Below are 22,319 nucleotides of genomic sequence, written 5' to 3'. Positions count from 1 at the left end.
ATCTAAGAAAATCTTTTGTTAATCCATTTTTTTAAAAAATATATTTTATTGAGTTTTTACAGAGAGGAAGGGAGAGGGATAGAGAGTTAGAAACATCAGTGGGAGAGAAGCATCGATCAGCTGTTTCCTGCACACCTCCTATTGTACATGCCCTTGACTGGAATCGAACCTGGGACCTTCCAGTCTGCAGGCTGATGCTCTACCCATTGAGCCAAACCGGTTAGGGCTGTTATTCCATTTTTTTTAAATTTAAAAAAATCCTCGGTAGTGTTTTAAATTTTTCTTCCACATTTCTCTTAAGTTTATTATAAGGTATTTTATCTTTGTTGATGCTATATCATTAACAAAATCTTCAATTATAGTTCCCAAGAGCTTATTATTTGTACTCATGATAACTATTGGTAATAAATTTTTACTTCACTATCTGATTAAATTTTTTTTCTTTGTTAGAGTTTTCCACGTACACAGTCATATCATCTTCAAATTGTAGGCTTACCTTCTCTTTCCCAATAGTCACTCCTCTGGTTTGATTTGCTTTCACTGTTCTTTTTTTGGCAACAAACAATTCCTAGATATTTGTGACCTACAACAACAAGGTATATTTATTGTCAGTTGTTATGAAATCACAGCATAGCAAACTCTCAATCTGGGCATTTGTAGAATTGCTTATAGAAAAGTAATCAGACTTGTTCCAAAATTTGTAGTCTTGGGAATACTAAAATAAATAAGGTACAATCCTTCCTCTGAGAGGCCTTACAACCAGTGTCTCAGCGTGTAAAAAATAGTCTTGCTTTTTAGGTGTAAGTCTTTATGATTAGCAAACCAGAAACTTTGGCCTCAAATTGAGTTCTACTAGTATGTTAAAAATAAGGGAGGGTAACATGGAACATTAAGACACAATGCTGGGGAGCTGTGCTTATTAAGTGCTGTGTTCCAGTATCAGAATGTATTTAGCTGGCTCAGCACATGTAGTGGTATGTGTGTGTGTGTGTGTCTTTTTCCCCATTTCCACCCCCCTTTTTTTTCCTTCTTAGACATGCAGCAAGCTACTGCACTCAGCTGTGAAATATTTACCATTGCAAGGCAACATATAATTAAGTGCGGGAATGATATGGCAGGCGAGTGCTGCCAGAGATCAGCGGACAAAGCATTCAGTTGGGCTTGGGAAAGGCATTGTAGAGGAGGAAGGGCTTAAAGAGGACCTTGAAAAGGAATTGATTGAGTACAGAAGGACAGTGTAGGCAGCACTAAAGCTGTGAGCAAATATCAAGAGTCCAATGAGTCAGACTTATTTCAGGGACGGTCTGGGAACTGTCTCTGAATCTGGGTAGGAGATGAAGCTGGTAAGGTAGACTGGGAGGCAGCCGGTATGGCCTGAAGGAACAAGCCTTGGCCTGCAGGCCAGACCTGGGTTCTGCCACTAGCCACTCAGGTGTCCTTGGCAAGTCATTGAATCTTCTAAGCTTCAATTACTCAGATGTGAAATGATAGTTTCAGACTGAAAATCTCTAAAGTAGCTTCCTATTTTAAGGGATTCTGTGATTCTTTTATTGTGGTCTTTGATGCGTTAGAATAAAGACTTGAATTTCTCTTAACATTGTGGAGCCTTTAGGTTCTGAGCAAGGGAATAACTTAAGGAAAGGGGGATTCGTCACATAAGTAAAGAGGCATTTATGGGTATTAAATTCAGTGAAGGTGATTGACATATTGAGGAAGAAAACTAACGTGGAGGCTATGCCAGGAGTTCAGAAGAAGCAGAAGCAGTGTGGTTGAAATAGAAATCAAAAGAAGGAAACAGACAAGAGTGGTTGTTTATTCAATTTTTATTGATCATAAGAAACTGTAATAAGGTCTGTGGACCCAGTAATAAGACAGAAAGTGTCTTTATTCTCATAGAACTTAAATTCTAACAAAAGGAAAAACTAGCAGAATTTGTTGATTAACCAACAGGGTATTTGTGTCTTTAAGAGAATGACACTCCAAGGCCAAACATCCAGCTACAAAGTCTTGTTAAAATATTGTAAAAAGAAGGAACTCTTACCATTTGCAACGGCATGGATCGAACTGGAGAGCATTATGCTAAGTGAAATAAGCCAGTCAATGAAGGAAAAATACACATGATCTCACTCATTCATGGTTAATAGAGACCATTATAAACTTTTGAACAATAATAGATACAGAGGCAGAGCTGCCTCAAACAGATTGTCAAACTGCAGCGGGAAGGCCGGGGAGAGTTGGGGGGCAGGAGGGAGGGGGGTAAGAGATCAACCGAAGGACTTGTATGCATGCATATAAGCATAACCAATGGACATAAGACACTGGGGGGTAGGGGAGGCCAGGGGATTGTCAAGGGCGGGAAAAAAAAAAGGAGACATATGTAATACTTTTTGTAATACTTTAAGCAATAAAAAAAATAATTTGATTTATAATATAGTAAAAAAAAATATTGTACTTTTAAAAAATGGAATACTGTGTGGCCATAAAGAATTATGAGACATATTTATTGGCATAAAAAGATATTCATGATATTTAAGTGAATGAAAAACAATACAAAATAAAAAATTATGCACCACTTTATATGAAGAGTAGGATTATTGGTGATTTACTTAATGATTCATCATTCAGTGATTCTTTATTGAGTGCTTACTATGTGCCAGGCATTGTTTTGAACTCCAAGGATAAGTGGTAAATAAGGAAGACATGGTCCCTGATTAATTTTTTGTCTTATGTTTTCTAATTACTTTTGTAATGAACTCACTACTTTCTGTGAAAAATAATTTTAAAAATATATTTTTATTGATTTCAGAAAGAAGGGAGAGGGAGAAATAGAAACTCCAATGTGAATCATTGATTGGCTGCCTCCTGCATGCCCCCTAGTGGGGATTGAGCCCACCACCTGGGCCTGTGCCCTGACAGGGAATCAAACTGTGACCTCCTGGTTCATAGGTCGATGCTCAACCACTGAGCATACTGGCCGGGCAAAAAAATATTTTTAAAAAACCCAACTTTTAAAAAAATCCTCCCACTGGCATGGTGAATAAGTATGTTTTACAAGGTGTGTAAGTATGCTTTATGACTCTTTGTACAAGTGAAGCAGAGAATGCACTGTTATAATGACACTGTCCTGGCCTGTCTAGTCCTGGTGCTTATGCAAGAGAGGAGGTGGCTCCAGGACACCAGCTTCCTGCTTGGGGTGGGTCAGGGCACCGCCTGCTCTTTGGCAGCCAGAAGAGTCAGAACTCCCAGACTCCTCTGGCCCCAAGGCAAATAGAGTTCCGCTGATTAGACATGCGACTCTGCTGGCTTTTTATAGTCCTTCTGAGGGTTGGTTATTCCAGCCTTGGCTGTATGTTACTTGACACTCCTTTATTGAAGTTGCCTCTCCCGGAAATCTCTGTCATTCCATAAACCCTGGCAACTGCCCTGCAGTGCAGCTGACCTCCCACAGTTTGGAAAACAAAACGTATTCTGGCTGCATTTAAAGGAAGTTTGGGGTGAGTTTGTGGGTAAGGATTTGGCTGTGATACCTTTGTGGGCAGAGCACCTACAGAGGGATCTGGCGCTGGTGACTGCCTAGATTCCAGGGCCCTTACACAAAAGCCTTTGTGTTATTGTTCCCTCTCTCTGCCCAGCTCTTCTATGACTACTACTGACCAAACCTTTCTGCTTCAACATTGCCTCCAATTTTTAAAAGGCAAGAGCCTTGCCCTGACCGGTTTGGCTCAATGGATAGAGCGTCAGCCTGCAGACTCAAGGGTCCCAGGTTCAATTCCGGTCGGGGGCATGTACCTTGGTTGCAGGCACATACCCAGTGGGGAGTGTGCAGGAGGCAGCTGATCAATGTTTCTGACTCTCTATCCCTCTCCCTTCCTCTCGATAAGAAATCAATAAAATATATTTTTTTTAAAAGGCAGGAGCTTTGTGTATGTGCTGAAGAACAAATAAGCAAGCAAAACCCAACAAATTATTTTTTGAAAACGTATTTCATATTTCTTAGAATAAATTGTAATATGTAAATAAACATACAGAAACATACATGAGGAAAAAAATTACCTACAATCCTATTCTTCAGAAATGTTGCCAGGAGCTGGTCCATCCTTGCTGTTTCAAGGGACCTGGCATATATGGCATACTGTTCTTAATATGTTTGCTCACCTTCTTGGCACTATGTGTTTTAACCAAGGTCACCTCTCTGAGAAAGGTTGTTTCCCCAGGTAGGGATTTTCCCCTGAAGTTAGGGAGGTAATAAAACCCCTTAACTAAGTGCCAGGCGGGTAATTAATCACTTTAACTACGAACAATCATGCTTAAGCTACATAATTTTTACTCCCTGGAATGGAGATAAGAAACGCCCTAACCTTTGGAATAGAGATTGATAGGATTGGAATCAACTGGTATAAATACAGATGTAACAAGACAAAAGGACACAGAACCTAGACACAGAACCTAGACACAGAGCCTACACAGAACCTAGAGACAGAAGAACTTCGCTGGAGAGAACATGGCAAAAGATCCTGGACAGAAACTGGCCACAGAACCTAGAGACAGAACCTAGCGAGAGAACATGGTAAAAGATCTTGGACAGAAACTGGCCACAGAACCTAGAGACAGAACCTAGCGAGAGAACCTGGTAGGAGAACCTGGATGGAACCTGGCTGAAGAACCTAGAGACAGAACCTGGCTACAGAACCTGGATAGAACATGGCAAGAGAACCTGACTAGAACCTGGTGACAGAACCTGGCTGGAGAACCTAGCGAGGGAACATGGCTACAGAACCTGGCTGGAGAACCTAGAGAACCTGGCTGGAGAACCTAGCAAGAGAATATGGACACAGAACCTGGCTGGAGATCCTGACCAGAACTTCGCTGGAGATCCTGAACAGAACTTGGCTGGAGATCCAGACCAGAACTTGGCTGGAGATCCTGGCTAGAGATCCTGGCTAGGCTGCTGATCAACTGAACGCTGTCTCCGTGTCATTCCTTCTTCGCCAACTCCGTCCACACCTTTGGGGACCCCTGGACCTGCTGGGGTTGGGCCCCAGCAAAATGTTTTGGTGTATTTTATTTATGTGCTTTACTTTCTACTCACACAGTTGTTTTCAGCTTGTGTTCTACCACTGGTAGCCGAATCATAGATCTTAAGCTGTGTCTGTACCAATAGTTTCCTCTAAGATAGGCCTATTCTTTCTATAATGAACAAATGCTATTATAATTAGGTGCTGAGCTGCTTTTTCCAATATCAAGAATAGTCTCTTGGCTGTGAACATTAATGACAGAATGTTATTTCAAAGCAGCACCCACTTATTCTTTCATGTCCACTCCAGCTGAGGGAAATCACTGGAGTCAAGCTAGCCAATCAAATCCTCATTCTTTGTTGCTCTTTGATGAAACCCTAGGGGCCTTTTTAATACAGAGGGCTCCTCAGCGTCACTGATGGTCTTGACCTTTCCACCAACCTAAAGGAGAAGGGAGGAAGGCAGTCCCTCTGCACCATATCATCCTGCACATACCTTCTACTCTATGCTTGGAGTGTGAGAATCTTCCAGACCTTTGTGTGACCCATCCTGGAACACAAAACCTCCATATAGAATAAATGGACAAGCAACCTGGACAAAGTTTAATTATAGACTTCACTTTTTGCTGGTTCCAGAGATACATTTTCTTTAGGAATTTCCCTGTTGTCTACCTTTTTTTTTTTTTTTTTTTTTAAATTGAATTCAGCTCTTTCCAAAGTAGGCCTCTCTGTATCTGTTTCTTTCAGCTGAACCTTGCTTTTGCCTTCCACTCAGAGTCTGAATTATTTTTACAAAGATGTTAAGCAATTCTAAAGAAACAAGATCTTCCTGTTTGGGTGTACCAGGTTTTTAGTTTGTTCTACTCAGAAATCATCTACTGCTATCCCCTTGTATTAACTATTGATAATTCCATGTGTCTCTAATTTCCTAAAATAGGTCTTTTCCTTTAGCCATTTATTTCTGGCCACATATTTTCTCCTTCTATAGTGGTAAACTGAGTGCTTGAGTGCAGCAACTATCTCATTTTAAGTCACTTATTCATCATTTTTCCATCTGTCATTTTTTTAAAAACTCTTAATAGTATACTATTTAAAAATCACCTTCAAACCCTACCCCCTCACCCCTTTTGGAAAGTAGATAAGGTGTAAATTATCTACACTAATAAAAAGACAAAGATGCTAATTGACTGTACCTTTGCTATGCCCCAAGCCACGCCCACCAGCCAATCAGAGCGACTATATGCAAATTAACCCAACCAAGATGGCAGCCACGGAGCTGGAGCAAGCAGGAGGCTTGGTTGCCCCGGTGATGGAGGAAGCCAAGCTTCCCGCCAGCAGCTGTGTGTTCTGCTAAAGGCAACAAAGTTTCAATTATAGATGACAATAAATCCCAGATACCTGCTTCCAGCCAGCCTCCACTGGGAGCTTGGGTGGCTGGGGGCCATGGCCAGCCTGCAAACAGCCATCAGCCCCTTACCAAGGATGGCCACACCCTCATGGAGTGAGGGTCCCCACTAGGGGCCTTGGCCAGCCTGCAAACAGCCATCAGCCCCTCACCCAGGCTGGCCAGGCACCCCAGGGAGGACCCCTACTCTGAAGGGGCTGTGGCCAGCCTGCAAACAGCCATCAGCCCTTTACCTAGGCTGGCCAGGCATTCCAGCAGGGACCCCCACCCTGAAGGGTGTGTGGCCAGTCTGAAAATGGCCCTCAGCCCCTCACCCAGGCTGGCCAGGCACCCCAGTGGAACCCCCACCCTGATCCGGGATACCCTTCAGGGCAAACCAGTGGGCCCCCACCCATGCATCAGGCCTCTATCCTATATAATAAAAGGGTAATATGAAAATTGACCCTAACAGCAGAATGACTGGGAATGACTGGTCACTATGACACACACTGACCACCAGGGGGCAGACGCAGTAGCTGCCCCCCTGGTGGTCAGTGCGCTCCCACAGGGGGAGCTCCGCTCAGCCACAAGCCAGGCTGTTGGCTGCCAGCAGAGTGGTGGTGGTGGGAACCTCTCCCGCCTCCTCAGCAGTGCTAAGGATGTCCGACTGCAGCTTAAACCTGCTCCCTGCTGGCAAGTGGACATCCCCTGAGGGCTCCTGGGGTGCCAGAGGGATATCTGACTGCCAGCTTAGGCCCAATCCCCCAAGGAGCGGGCCTAAGCCAGCAGGTAGTCATCCCCCGAGGGGTCCTAGACTGCGAGAAGGCACAGGCTGGGCTGAGGGACCCCCCCCCCAAGTGCACAAAGACCGTTAGGCGGAACTACCGGACAATCAGAACAACCAGTCGCTATGACGCACATTGACCACCGGGGGGCAGATGCTCAATGTAGGAGCTGCCCGCTAGTGGTCAGTGCATTCCCACAGCGGGAGCGCTGCTCAGCCAGAAGCAGGGCTCAGGGCTGGAGAGTGCGGTGGCGGGAGCCTCTCGGTGCTAAGAAGCAGTGAGCCAAGAAGTAAGAAGCAAGCAGGCGAGCAGTTAAGAGCGAGGGGTCCCAGATTGTGAGAGGGATGTCCGGTTGCCAGAGGGATGTCGGACATCCCTGGAGGGGTCCCGGATTGTGAGAGGGCGCAGGCCAGGCTGAGGGACACCACCCTCCTCCCACACCACCCATGCACAGGACTCTAGTAGAGATATAATATGCTGTGTTATCCTTGTAAATTTTTCTTGCAGTATTTTCTTACTCTTATTTTCTTCATATCCAGCTCATTCACCCCTTTCACTGTTTCTTTAATTTTATTAGTCATTATTAATTTACTTGTACATGTCTGAATTTTCACTAGAAATTTACAAGGTATTTTCTGCCTGAGGTTAAATTGGGCACAGAGGCATAAGACTTAGGATACTGTCAGATGGACCTTATTAGTCACAGATTAAATATTGAAAGGAATGACCTGAGGCTCAGTTGATATTTGGGCTTGCTCAGAGCTCATTTATTGGTTCTGCTTTTCCTTTTGTGATCTTTCTGAAATCCTTCTCATTATTTGAGATGAATGGAATTCTGTGTGTGTAATCAGAGCAAAAAAGTTCTTCCTCGCTAAGTTTATAGTCAATCTAAGTAAGCAATAAGGTTAAAAATGATTTTATAGGTAAAATTAATCTGGAGGTTTGAAAAGTGCATTGAAATTGAATTTCTTTCTTAGCTGGTTGCTGATTTCAAAAGTAAAGTACCATGTTCTTTAAAGAGCCGAATCAGTGTTACAGAAGCTGTTTGAATGGATCCTTCATTCTCCATTGTGGTGTGTCATTGGGGCATTAATAATGGATGGTTGCTGCACTTGGTAGTCAGATACATTACTTTGATCTATTTTTATTTCCCAAAGGGGCCTCTGGAAAAGGGCAATGAGGGTAGATTTAAAGCCACATTATTGGAATTCAATAACTTTCGTCGTGCTCTGTATGCGTCGTGCTTGCTGAAGAGTAGTTCTAATATGGAGAGTCAGTCAAGCATGGAGGAGGCAAAATACCAAAATGGATTTTTATAACTAAGATATAAGCTGAATTCTGTGTTTTAATTTAGGCCCTGTTGCTCAGCATTAACATGTTAGATGTATGCATTTTGCTCTTTTTGATTCTGAAGATGAAGGGATGAGCACAAAAATAAAACAAATTCACCAGTATAAAGTATTTGGTTGATGGAAGCAAACAAAAAAGTTCATATAAGTCAATTAGCAAAAGTTATATGTTTCAGTAATTCCTAAGCAGTTGTGAAGGACTGAAATTTTAGTTGTGTAAAGTATATCCCCAAGGGAACACTGAGTCCTCTTTATTTTTTATTTTATTTTTAATATATTTTTATTGATTTCAGAGAGGAAGGGAGATGGAGAGAGAGATAGGAACATCAGTGAGAGAGAAATATCGATTGGCTGCCTCCTGCACACCCTATACTGGAGATTAAACCTGCAACCTGGGCATGTGCCTTGACTGGGAATAGAAGGCGACCTCCTGGTATATGGGATGACACTCAACCAATTAAGGCATACTGCCTGGGCTGAGTCCTTTTTAGATGGCTTCACTTCTCTGGTAATTACATAAAGGCCATAGCAGCTTGAAAGTGGAAGATTCTAAATCCTAAGGTATTGAGGTCACTCCCAGAGATAAACAATGTCTTATTTTTTCAAGATATTGAATCTGCCCTGAGAAACACCCCCTCCCTTTTGGGTTTGTGTAAAAATGTAGAAGGGTATTTATGATCTAGTCAGTCATACTCTTGGACAAATCAATCAATCACATTAAAAAGGAGAGAAGAGTGATATTTACATTTCTGTTCATTTCAGTTGTTTAATATCTTTCCCTTACCTATGTCTTTATTTAAAGTGTGATAAACTTAAAAAATGAAAGCAAAGCAGAGTTAAATGTCTTAATACCCAGCTGATAATGATACATTATTCATCTGTTAGTACCTGGCTAATAGCACCTGGCCACCTGACAGATCCATAAGAGAATGATGATAGTATGGCTGTGAATGAAATGACCTGTCTCTCCCTACACAGAAAGAATGCTGGGAGTCTGAGGATCGTGTTGTTTTGACAGTGATAATCAATCACCTTGATATTGTACTGTGCATAGTTTGACCTACATTCCTTGACTGTCGTTTCACCATGGGAAATAACTTTATTTTTTTGTTATTGTTTAACTTTTACATTTTTCACAAAAGAAAATTTCTAGTGGAAAAACTTTAAAACAATGCAAACAGTACATTAAAAATCACTGTGCCCTAGCCGGTTTGACTCAGTTGATAGAACATCGCTTGCAGACTGAAGGGTCCTGGGTTTGATTCGGGCAAAGGCACATACTTTGGTTGCAGGCTCCATCTCCAGCCCTGGTTGTGGCGTGTGCGGGAGGCTAACAATTGATATGACCCTCTCACATTGATGTTTCTATTCTTTCTGTCTCTCCTCCTCCCTTCCACTCTCTAAAAATCAGTGGAAAATATCCTTGGGTGAGGATTTAATTTTTTAAAAAAGTCATTTGTAATCTGCGATCTAGAGAAAATACTATGAACAGCTTTGACATATTTTTTAGTTCTTTCTGTAATTTTTAATATACTAGTAACTCTTTAACTTACTTTTTCTCAATTAACAATATGTCTTGAATATCCAATGCCATTCATTATATTTTGCAACATCATTTTTAGCATCTGTGTAATTTTCATTATATGGATTACCACATCCTGTTAAACCAATCTCCTCTTTTTTGATCTTTCGGTTATTAAAAACTTTCATCATTATATACACTCTGTGATAGCATTTCAATAGATAAATCCACTATTGCCTCATTAGATATTATTAGGAGTGAAATTATTGGGTCACTGGAAGGCAACAGGAGCTTTCTAGGAGGTTAACTGATGACATGCATCCCCATCTGCCTTACGTGAAAGGGGAGCATTGGCTTCAGAATCTGGATTTGTTATGATCTCATTTACGGTGTCTTAACCATAGCCTCTGAAATTAGCTCTTCACAGGCCTTGATCCTTTGAGGCCCCATTTCCTCTTCTGGACTCTTGGATGTGAGACTAAAAGCTTGTGTCTATAATGTAAGCTTCCCACAAGCATGTTGTAGGTGTTTAAATACAAATCAACAGCCAAGCCACTGTTGGTATTTATGTGGGGGAGGAAGACATAGAAACATATCCTTAGAAGCTGTGTCATGGTCTTAGTGATCTAAATATATGAAGAGTACATCCAAGAAAGAGGTTGACCTTTCCAAGGTCACACCATGAGTCAGCAATGAAATCCAAAATAGAGCTTTCATTTTTAAAAGTTTCCCCCCCCCCAATATAATGCATATTTATGAATAGGTCAAGAGAAAACATTTGTAAATGAGCTCGTAAGATTATTTATAATTTGAAATGCTCCAAAAAATTTTAAGAGAGTTACTGGAAAATGTTCCTCTCCCAGAAATAAATCTAAATTGCTAAAAGGTATTTCATAATATTTTAGAAAATAAAATCTTAAATAACTGAAATGAAGAGAGAGTAGTGAGTGGTATAGGCAGATGAAAATGAGCCTCATAGGAGAGAGAGAGAGAGAGAGAGAGAGAGAGAGAGAGAGAGAGAGAGAGAGAGAGATTTTGCCAGCAGCTGAGAAATAAGAGGTGGAAGAGTAATGGGTTGACTCTACCATGGTTACTAAGGAAAACACCACCAAAGGGCCTCCTCAGGCATTCATCCTGGGGTGGGAGGATGGGGTCTTGACCCTCATTTGTAATGATCTTCCCTTCTCAGTCTGTTGATGTGGATCTGTGCTGTTATTTTAGATCTTTTGGCAGGGTCACTTTCAGGAGCCAGAGAGATACTTTCAATATCCCCAGGACTGGTCTCAGGTCTCCTGATTCACAATCTAGTACTCATTCTACTACAGGTCGGAAATAACAGTCATATTACAAGGATTTTCAGAGACACACAAAAGCTTCTGGGTAACTGAAGCTCTGAGTATGCATTATATAAAGGGTATACAAAATAAAAGAGGAAAGGACACCAAAAAATCTTAGCACACTTGAGAATAAAGATCATTCATCCAGCACTGTCTTTGTAGATGAGGAAACAGGTTTGGTGATCTATTGGGAGTGATAACCAGCACCCACCAGGGCCAAGAACTCAGACTTTCTGACACTCAGCCTGGTGCAGATTAATCTAGATACATCTTGTGATTCATTTATTCTTTCTCATGATCATCTTCAAACTTCTATTTTCATGATTTGTGAATTCAGTATTACCAAACTCAGCGTGTATTAATACTCTGTGAAGCAACATCTAAAAATGTGGTGCTTGCCAGACAAGAATTTCCCAAGGCAGACAGACCACAGAGAAGTAGACAGAAATGACAGATAGGCCACTGAACAAACAAAGCAAATATGTAAATTGTATAACTTTTCCATATGAGAGGGCAAATGAAGAGATCATCACTTTCCATTTCTTTAAAAGAGAAAAGCCATGTTCATCATGGGGCAGCCCTAAGCTAATAGGTAATAGGAGTCATCCTATCCCCTTAGTTGCCATATTGGAAAGAAAATGAGTGCTTTACCTGGCACACTCAGCACTCAGGTGCACGGTGCAGTTTTGTTGGTATATTGTTGGAAGCACCTTTATTGGATTTTGTTCTTCTGCATGTTCTGTGAGGTCTGCAAAGACTAGGAGGAGCTGCTGAGGCAGGAAGCCTCAGGGCATGCCTTCGAAAACCGAAGGGCTTTCCCTCCCTGGAAGAAAACGAGTGGTCATGTGGTTCACAGCCCTATTTTCCTTGAGGCTTCTGTTTGATGTCCTTCTTGAAGGACTTTGCAGATGATAAATGAACTTACAACACCCCCAAGTGTTTAAATTGTCATATGAACTGTAGTAAATGGGAGACTATGTTATAAGTTCTATTCTTTCCAAAACCACTTAAAGACAAACCAAAGGTAACCTTGCTCTCTTCTGTGGTAACAAAAGGCACCTCGAGCAGGTATCTTATAAAGGCCTGTTCCTAGTCATTTGCTTCAGGGACAGTATTAGTAGTAGTTTTAGGGTAGTATTAGTATTATTATGATAAAAGCATCATATGTATAATGTGAGATAAAACAAATGAGTTGCTATGGGGTCTTCTAATTCTATCACCCTCTGTGTTCTTGGGAACCAGGATTCTGGCACAGAAGAAAGGGGCTACAGATATTGTATAGAAGGACGTTAGGTGAAAACCTTATAGTCATGAATTTGAGTTGGAAATATCAGTTATGAATTCATAAGGTGTTTCATTTTTAAATATGCATACTTCCTAGCTCTGTTAATTATAAAATCATAGAAATAATGACTAACCCAGTAGTAATGAGCATTCCTACTTCCAAGATGGTAGTTTGGAAAATTATTTCCATTAAAGGAAACCAAACTTCTTAGAAAAGTGGCTGATTTCAGGCTTGACAATGTGTAAGATGGCAAAGAAGCTTTCAAAGGCTACTAGGCTAGCCAGCCTAGTCAGATTGACGGCCATCCCGCTGACCAAAGGTGGACAGTTTGAACTTCAATAAGGTTAAGAATTGTAATGGATCAAAACCCATCAAGTATGTTTAAATCTATGAGTACACATTGATATTAAGTAAACCAGCTGGCTGGTTACCTTCTGAATGTGACAGAGAACCAAGTCATTATCTTGAACACTGTGTAAAGAAAAGAATTTGTTGTGATTTTGCTTTATGAATTATATCACTGTAACGAAGAGTTGATAAAGCAAAACCTCTTCTGATAAAGTTATTCCAGCTAATGAATGAAAGCAAAATGATGGAATGAGTGTATCATCACTTTGTAACCCCCATATATTTATTAACCGTTTTAGGCACAGAGCAGCAACTACCAAAATAGTTGATAGCAGCTTTCAAGAAGGAGCAAAAACCAAAGCTAAACGCCTCTTGATAAAAGAACATACTGCTGCCCGGCCGGTGTGGCTCAGTGGCTGAACATCAGCACATGCACTAAGAGGTCACCCATTCGGGTTGCAGGCTCGATCCCCGGTAGGGGGTATGATCAATGTTTCTATTTCTCTCTCCCTCTCCCTTCCTCTCTCTAAAATAAATAAAGACATATTTAAAAATAAGATAAAGTATCAAAAAACAACAACACAATGCTACTTATAGTTTTGTCAAAGAAATTGAACCTGAGACGAATCAGGCCTCAGGATCTGGCTGCCAATTTGAAGAAAGTAAAGAGATCTGAGGAACCAGCACACTGACTGCTTCATGTAGCTGCAACGAACACATCCAAATCGTGGGAAACTCTGCAGGTCTAATGCCCCAGGATCTTTAATGGATAAATTATACTAAAAAGAAAGGAATAGAGATGGAATCTGTAGATTAAAAAAGACTTAAAGGACATATTGAGTGAAAAATTGGCCAAAGGTAAATTACAGTATCCAGGCATGCTTACTTGGGTGATGAAACAATAGAGATACAAGAAAGTGATTGCTCTGCAGGTCAGGATGGCAGTCACTTTTGGAGGGATGGAGGGTCTGTGAAGGGGAGGGGCACATGGAGGCACTGCGGGGGTGGCTGGCCAAGGTCTAGTTTTTGACATGGGTAGCTGCTGCAAGGCTGCTTACCTTATCCATAATTTACTAAGCTGTGGGTTTTTGTGTGATATTTTGTATCTGTTTCATTCTATAATAAAAGTGTAAAAAGAAAAAAACCACACAGGAAAGAAGAAAGCCCATTAGAGAAACTCACAAACCTGATGCTGCCTAGAGCTGATCCCAGCGCTGTCAGTGGTGCGGTGGGTAAATGAAGTTGTGGGAAATTGTGTTCTGGGTACAAAGAATGTAATAGTAAGTCCACCTGCAAAGACATCTGTGCACTGTTAGCAGCGGGCTCCTTTCAGGTTGCTGGGCGGCTTTGTTCTTACAGTTGTGTAGCAGCAAGCTTGCGTGGAGCTTCGTTTCAGGTAGAGTCAGACTAGATGGCCCATTTCTGGCTCAGCGTGCTTTAATGTGTGGTGTCTAGAACACCAGCCTTGTGGTGATGCAGGTTTCAGAAAATGCAAATTCCTTGGTCCCCTCTCTTCAAAAGGAGCAGCCCTGGACTCTGCGTGACTAGCAAGCACGCTGTGGAGTGAGCGGCATCATGACTTCTCTGCCTGTTTCTACACAAAGTCAGTTTTATGACGATATCTGAGGGGAATTACAGCTCAGAGGAATTTCAGAGAGTTGGTGCCATCGGTGTGATTTTCATCAGTGAATGAACTTTGGCCTTGTTGTCAGGTAGGACACTAAACGTGACTGTGACTAGGCAACAGCTCAATTAGAAAAACATTTTCTCCAGTGCACAATAGCAATTGTCAGACTTTCTCTCATCTTTTTGCTCAGGGTTCTTCCCCTCGCACGGCAAAGCCTGGGATTAGGAATTTAAAGTGATATCTCAGCCAGTGAATCATCTGAAGCTTTTAAAATGACAATTCTATACTGACAAATTCAAATCATGGAAAACAGAACAATCCAGATTTGGATGTGGCCAGGCATGACCAGACAGAATTTGGACTCACTCCTTTCTTTCAGAGTGTGAACGCAGATGTGTGAGGCCTGCCACGTCTGTAGTCAGCATTTTCATCCTCCTCTTTCTACCATCGTCACTCTCCCAAATCCACATGCTTTTCGGCACCAATCCTAATCAAAACAGATGATACGATTTCAGTAACTTTTGCTGATTGAGTGCTGATTAGCGAGGATACACGTGGGAAACTAAACTGGGACTTGCAGTTTTAGGCATTTCACTTTGACTTGTGAAATATAATATTTTATCTGATTGACTCTAATTCCAAAAACATCATCTGAACACGGCCCACATGCACGGTAGTGCCCCAGCAGAGTGACATGATTTTCTGCTTCCGGAAAGCTACTCTTTCATCAGGGAGATGGGCCGGTAATCGCTAATGGTATCAGCAAAGTCATTTCCACGTAAATAATGTCATTTTAGCTCTCAGCTCACACTTTCAGAGTTTTAGGAATTTGAAAGGATAACCGCTGTTCACAACCACAGAATTCCTGATACTTTGAAGAGAAGTAATGTGATGGTCTGAAACAATCTCAGCCTCCCTCCCACCACCCTTCACCCTGTCATTCTCAGTATGACAAGCAAGAAACTAGGACCATTAGAAAGTGCACTAGTATTTGCTAGAGCAGTGACTTTCAACTGGCACGCCACAAGAATTTTTTAAAACATGCAATACCAGACTATTTAGTCGGGCACTGACCTCTTTCCCTTAGGTGGAAAAAAAAAGGGACAACAGCCCACACAACATTAGCTGTCTGGTATGAATGATAAAAATTATAGCTATTTTTTGCCAGATCTTCAAAAAATATAGCATATTTTTTGGTGTACCATCGAATTTTAGTAAATAGTTTATGTGTGCCATGAGATGGAAAACGTTGAAAATCACTGTGTTAGAGGAAGGGAAAGAAGGGGGCAGACTACTTTTGGGAAAATAAAAATACTGTCATAGGAACATCCATCAGTCTGTCTTTCGGAGAAAGTACAGTTTTGATAACCAACTGAAGATGACATTAATAGTCTGCAATAGGATGCTTTTGTATAAAGTTGCAAGTTTCAATTCAAAAGGTTCATTTATTAGGTGTTTTGTTTTTAACAAGTGACTGCTGTTCCCTTGATCTGTATTTTAAAATATAAAGTACATGTATTAGGTAAGACTCTCCTTTCAGCTTTTTCTAATGAATACACATGTATATGGTGAGCATATGGACGGGCAAAGACACTTTTCTTCATTCATTTCTATAATTGCCAGTAAACAAAATGAGTAGTCATGATGACATGGCATTTTTCAGTGAGACTTAAATATGTACGCGAAATACATCTTACATTTACTTCTCTTTTGCTTAGTATCTTTAGAGCATGGAAACTTTTCATTCTCAATGTAGTGGTATGCTTTGGATAGACAGGGGTTCAAGAATTCTGAAACTATGACAGGAAAAAGATGGAAGTGAAAAAAAGGAGCGAGGATATCTATCTTTTAAAAGTAGGCCTTACTGTGTGTGTGTGTGTGTGTGTGTGTGTGTGTTGGAATACCATCTGAATGTGTCCTGCAGTAAAACAAATGTTAAGGCAAGAGTGTTTTGAGACAGTGTACCTATTTTTATGGGTAGAGATAGAAAAAAATGGTTGTAGATAAATGAAGAAATGCCAAGCAATTACTGTTTGTGCCTGTGGAGAGTCAGGTTGTAGGGGTTGGGGGGATTTGCTATGTTTTCTCATTTGGGGATGAATGTTGGGAAGGAAGAAGAGGAGAGAAGTGGTTGGGGCTGCATTTGTGGGAGTTCATGAAACTGGGATGCCACGCGTTGCTTCAGTACCTGGTGAGGAAGTTGCTGGAAGGGCAGGTTTCCTTCCAAATGCACAAGGAGCCTTAGAGATGGGTAGTTTTACAGAATGTCAAGCCACAGACACAGAATTTCACAAGGAAATCTTCAAGATGTTTTGAAAAATAAATTGTTGGAAATAGGCACGGCGGCCTCATGATGAGGCAGCAACCAGATCTCCTCCCAGGGACAATTAACAGAGCTGAGGAGGTCACAGTTAGCATTAGTACGGTAAGCGATTAGAGAAATCACAGGAAGGGCACCCTCATTTCTCTCCCGTGTAAGTGACAACTGGACATTCTGGTTAAATACATTACAGTTATCTTAACCGCCCTATCTTTCTGAAAGAAACGATACAACTACAAAATATACAACAGTCTTACCAAAAAAAGGCACCTCTCCCACATAAATATTGAACTATAAAGAAAAATACTGACTCATCCGACTGGAGTTTATTTGTAAACAGTCTCAGGTCAAATCAGTGTTGTGTCAACCACTTCAAAAACCACCGAAGATTCCCGTTTCAGTGACAGGCAGCAGCAGCTGCAGTTGAGACCACAACATATCTAGAAGTTTGAGTGAAGCGGGCAGTTGGCAACATAATGTCTTCATGAATTTACGGTGTGAGTAATTCTGAAGGCTATAGGACAGTGGTTCTCAACCTTCCTAATGCCACGACCCTTTAATACAGTTCCTCATGTTGTGGTGACCCCCGATTTCATTATTACAAATTGAACATAATTAAAGCACAGTGATTAATCACAAAAACAATATGTAATTATATATGTGTTTTCCGATGGTCTTAGGCGACCCCTGTGAAAGGGGTCAAGAACCACAGGTTGAGAACCGCTGCTATGGGAGCTACTGTGGAGTATGAGAATTAAACAAGAAAATGGAGAGTCTAACTTACCCACATTACAGTAATATCCATGGGAAAAAAATCTTACTCAACTTTGAAGGTTGATGGTTTGAGATGGGCTCCAGTTTAACCTTGTTTCCTTTTGTCTGAAAATCCTGTGGAAGCTATGGAATTCGGGCTGATGACTGTAGTGCCATGACCGTCAGAGCTGTGCTCCTTATAATTTCCAACAACCTGAAGGGAGTGTGGGACCCAAAACAAGTATTTATATGCATTTAATAAGGGACTATAAATTGGTTTTCTTTTCTGTTGTTATTTTAAAATTTATGAAACAGACAGATTAACTTTCTTCTTTGGTGTACCTGCCTACAAATTTAACTCATGTGTAGATTTGTGTAACTATCTCCACACTCAGTATGCAGAACAGTGCCATCACCTCAAAAACTCCCTCAAGCTGTCAACCTGTATTCATGCTCCCCCCACCTCCACCCTTGGCAGCCACTCAGCTATTCTTCATCGACACCATTTGTCTCTTGAGAATGTCATATAAGTGGAAATATACACTGTGTCACCTTTTGAGACTGTGTAGTGTATAGATGTTCCATAGTTTGTTTATCCATTTTCCCACTGCAGGTCATTTTGGTTTCGGTGTTTATGAGTAGACCTTCCTTTCATTTTTGTGTTTACCTAAGCTTTCATTTCTTTAGTATAAACCCCCAGGCATGAAATTGCTGGGTCATATTGTAAGTGCATCTCCAACTTCATAAGAAACTGCTGAACTGTTTTCCACAGTGACTGTCATTTTGCATTCCCACCAGCAGTGCAGCAAAGTTCCAGCTGCTCTGGAACTCCTCAGCACTTGGTAATTGTTTGTTCTAGTCATTCCACCAGGTGTACACCTATTGGACCACAGTGGTATCTCGTTGTGGTTTTAATTGCATTTCTGTAATGGTTAGTGAGGATGAACATTTTTTATGTGCTTATTTGCCATCATTATATCCACTTAAAAATTTTTGTTCAAGTCTTTTGCCTATTTGATAATTGGGTTGGTTGTTTTCTTATTGTTGTTTTGAGAGTTCTTTATATATTCTAGATATAAATCCTTTGGTATATATATATATATGATTTGCAAATAGGTTTTCCTGGTCTTAGCTTATATTTTCCTTTTCTTAAAAAATATCTTTTGTATAGCAAGAGTTTTAAATGTTGATGAAGTCAAATATTTTTCTTTTATGGATTCTGTGTAATATACTGTATGTAGGAAGTTGGTACCAAATCCTAGGTCTGTAGTTATGGAGACCTCTGATACTGGCTACTCCCGAGAATGCTCTTCTCATCCCCTTGGTTGTCTCCTTCAAGACCCAAACATTACTTCCTTAGAAGAGAGTTCTTGCCCCTTCCTCTTTGCACCCCTGGGCACAATTATTTCCTTCTCTGTGTGCCCTCTGTGAACACTTACCTTCCTGGCTATAATTTTTATTTCCATCCCCACCTCCTACCAACCAGGGAACTCTAGGGAGCAGGCTCTGGAACTATAACCTTTGTGTGCCCCAGCACATGGATTAGTACATAGCAGGTACTTAAGGCATTTGCTGAAAAAACCCCAGAAACAATTATCCTTCTATCCTTTATAATTATGGGATAGGCTAAGGACAATTTGAGTATCTGTAAAAATGTTATTGCTGGAAGGGCATTTAAAAATTATCTTCAGTTTGTAATTATAGGTTTCTTAGTCTTTGAGACATCTCTTGATTTAGTCATCTGAATGAGCTTGCTGGAGAACATTTTTTTCTCAGAAGAAAAACTATAAGACAATGAATGACATCTATGTAGAATTATGGGAAATTTTAAGTAGTTAAAGCTTTAGTAGACTGTAGGCACCTACTAGAGAAGAAGGGAGCTAGTATGAGGGCAAAAGAGTAATGATCAGAAAGTGGCAAAGAAGCTCTGAGGCCTGTCCTTCCCCTTCAGCCCTACCCCTCCATCTCTCAGGTGAGGCCTGGGCTGATAGGTAGCATCCCTTGGGAGGACAACAGGGAAGCAAGGTCCTTGGGCAGAGTCAGGGTTTGGTAAGACCAGGAGGTAGATAATACAATTATTCACATTATTCTTCTGTGAAGAGGTAAAGGAGTATTTTTACAATGGGATGGGGTTATTAGCCAGAAAAGTACAGAGAATTTGGAAGTGGTCAGCAGTGGGTGGAAGGGAGTTTTCCAAGGCAACACAATACTGAGCATCCTAAGAGGACAAAGGAAGCAGGGCCTGTGCTTTGAGGTGGTTGAGGTATCAGGAATAGGAGGTGTGAGGGATAAATGGAGTGGGTGCTCAAAGCAAGCATTAGCTGAGACCCCAGGCAGTATGGGATATCTGATGATAGCAGTTAGAGGCTGAAAGCAGCAGAGATAGCTAATATGCGTATGATTGGTTCCCAGGTGCTGGTCAGTAGGGTCATGTCGTTTTTGCCTGAAGCTCTTTCGGACTGCACGTGCTCATGGGCCACATTTGTAAGAACTTCACTTAATTAGGACTCCAAAGTCTATTCAGTTTAAACTTTTCATCTCTTTCAAGTTGGTTATTGTCACCAGTTTGTATCACTGTCATCAACTGGTTCTTGGGTTTCAAGAACTAATATTGGAGCATTTATTGGAGTTGCACAGTACTTAATATTCAAAATTCAGAACAACTCTCTATCATTCTTCAATAGATTTTTTTTGGCCTATTTTCACACATTGTTAAATAAGGGTACATTTTAGTTTTTCTTTAAAAACAAGTAATTGAATTACGTGGAATCAGCAGGCTATGTTTCCAGCATAGCATGACTGTTTTGACACTCATGATAGGGCTTCAGAACTCAAATGCTATCTTAAAATGTTAGCCTTACCCCAAATCATCCATTTAAAAAACAAACAAACACTGATCATCACTAAAAATGGGTAACTGAGCAGGTTCAGCTGACATCCGTATCATTTTAATGCTTAATTGTCTCAAATGCTCACATAAATATCACTATTGATGCTGCTCATTCCATGTAGCTGCCTCTGATGGCACAGTGGAGTTTGGCAACTTGTAAGGGCGAGTGCCATATCAGACACCAAATCTGCATGCTTAATAGTATGTGTGGGAGAGATTGAAACCTTGAGTTAGTAATGTTTCTGTTTATATTGTCTCTGTCTTACAGAACAAACTATTTTGTCTTTCTTCATCCTTTGGGTTTCTGTGGCTTTCCTTCTTAAGAGTGATTCTGCTTCCAAAGTGTGGGATGAAATTTAGATATCCATCATAAATTTAGGGATTAACATTCCCTGTGGGAATGTGACAATTGTTCTTTACATTGAAGACTCCGTGGTTCATTGACAATAGGTGGTAATTCCTATGGAACACAGATTCTAGCCCATCTTTCTTCATGCTTGGTGTCTGGATGAAGCCTTATCCTGAAACTGTGTGTTCCATGGAGCTCGCCACCAGCAAAAAGAATAGCTGTTGGCTCACTTGCCAGAATCACAAACTGTAAATAAAGAGAACAGAGAGTGGATTTGTGAGGTGACCTCTCAGCTTGGCACCTGAAAGGATTTTGGTATCTGAAAGAATAAGAATTTTTGTGGGTTAGGAAAAGATCAACTTACCTGTATGCGCAAAAGGCCCGGTGCCCAGGAACATGGCCTGCAGCTAACAAAGGCCCACTCTCTAACATGTGCTCACCTGACCTGTTGGCCCTGATGACTGTTTTCAGGTGAAGAGGTGACCTTTTGGCAAAGAAATCATCCTATCTTTGCTTTTTTTTTTTTTCCCCACTGCAGGACATTTGCGAAGATATTTCTGATCATGTTGAGCAAATCCATGCCCTCCTTGAGACTGAGTTCTCCCTGAAGCTGCTGTCCTACTCTGTCAATGTGATTGTGGACATCCACGCGGTGCAGCTCCTCTGGCACCAGCTCCGGGTCTCGGTGCTGGTTCTGCGGGAGCGCATCCTGCAAGGCCTGCAGGACGCCAATGGCAACTACACCAGGCAGACGGACATTCTGCAAGCTTTCTCCGAGGAGACAGCTGAGGTGGGTATTTTTTTGAAGCCATATCATGTGTTGTCAAGTGTAACCTTTTGAGAATGTTTTCATCACAGAGCTGTGGGGTAGGAATTCTTTGTAGGTAGGTAAGCAGATCCTGAGCTGGGCTTTGAACCGAGGTATAGGGACAGAAGCTCGGGCACTTTTAATGTGAATGAAGCTTTAGATCAGAATTAACTCACACCTACCTGATAGTTTGCCCAGAAACCACCCATACTTGTATTAATTTGGCTCCTTGTTCCCTATTTAATTTATACTTATTGAGCACTTACTATGTATGGGCCAAGCATTATGTGCTAAGAATATAATAGTGAACAAAACATAGTCTTTGCTTTCGAGCAGTTTAGAGCCTAGCGGGGGATGTAGGCACATGAACAGACATTAAGGCCATACGGCAATAGGTCTATCTGATGCACTGGAGGACAGAGAAGGAGCACCTAATTCAGACAGGAAGCCTTCCCAGGAGTGAGTCTAATCTGAGGCCTACAGGAGAATCAGGATCAAACTGGTGAACTGAGGTGGAAAATGTCTAGACAGAGGGAATGTCAGGTTCA

The 22,319-nt window shown here is 41.2% G+C and overlaps 1 protein-coding gene across 2 annotated transcripts in view; it reads left to right on the top strand.

Annotated features, from left to right (window-relative positions):
- AKAP6 (A-kinase anchoring protein 6) overlaps nt 1-22,319 on the top strand; it is a 410,196-nt gene that overhangs the window by 60,696 nt on the left and 327,181 nt on the right. For both annotated transcript variants that reach the window (XM_036353461.1, XM_036353459.1), the window contains exon 2: nt 21,502-21,753. In XM_036353461.1, coding sequence (XP_036209354.1) covers nt 21,502-21,753 — 252 coding nt within the window. The remainder of the gene's footprint in view (nt 1-21,501; nt 21,754-22,319) is intronic.

This window comes from Myotis myotis, unplaced genomic scaffold (genome assembly GCF_014108235.1).
Source record: "Myotis myotis isolate mMyoMyo1 unplaced genomic scaffold, mMyoMyo1.p scaffold_m19_p_1, whole genome shotgun sequence".
In the NCBI taxonomy this organism is placed as follows: Eukaryota; Metazoa; Chordata; class Mammalia; order Chiroptera; family Vespertilionidae; genus Myotis; species Myotis myotis.
This window is presented reverse-complemented; position numbering and strand designations above follow the sequence as displayed.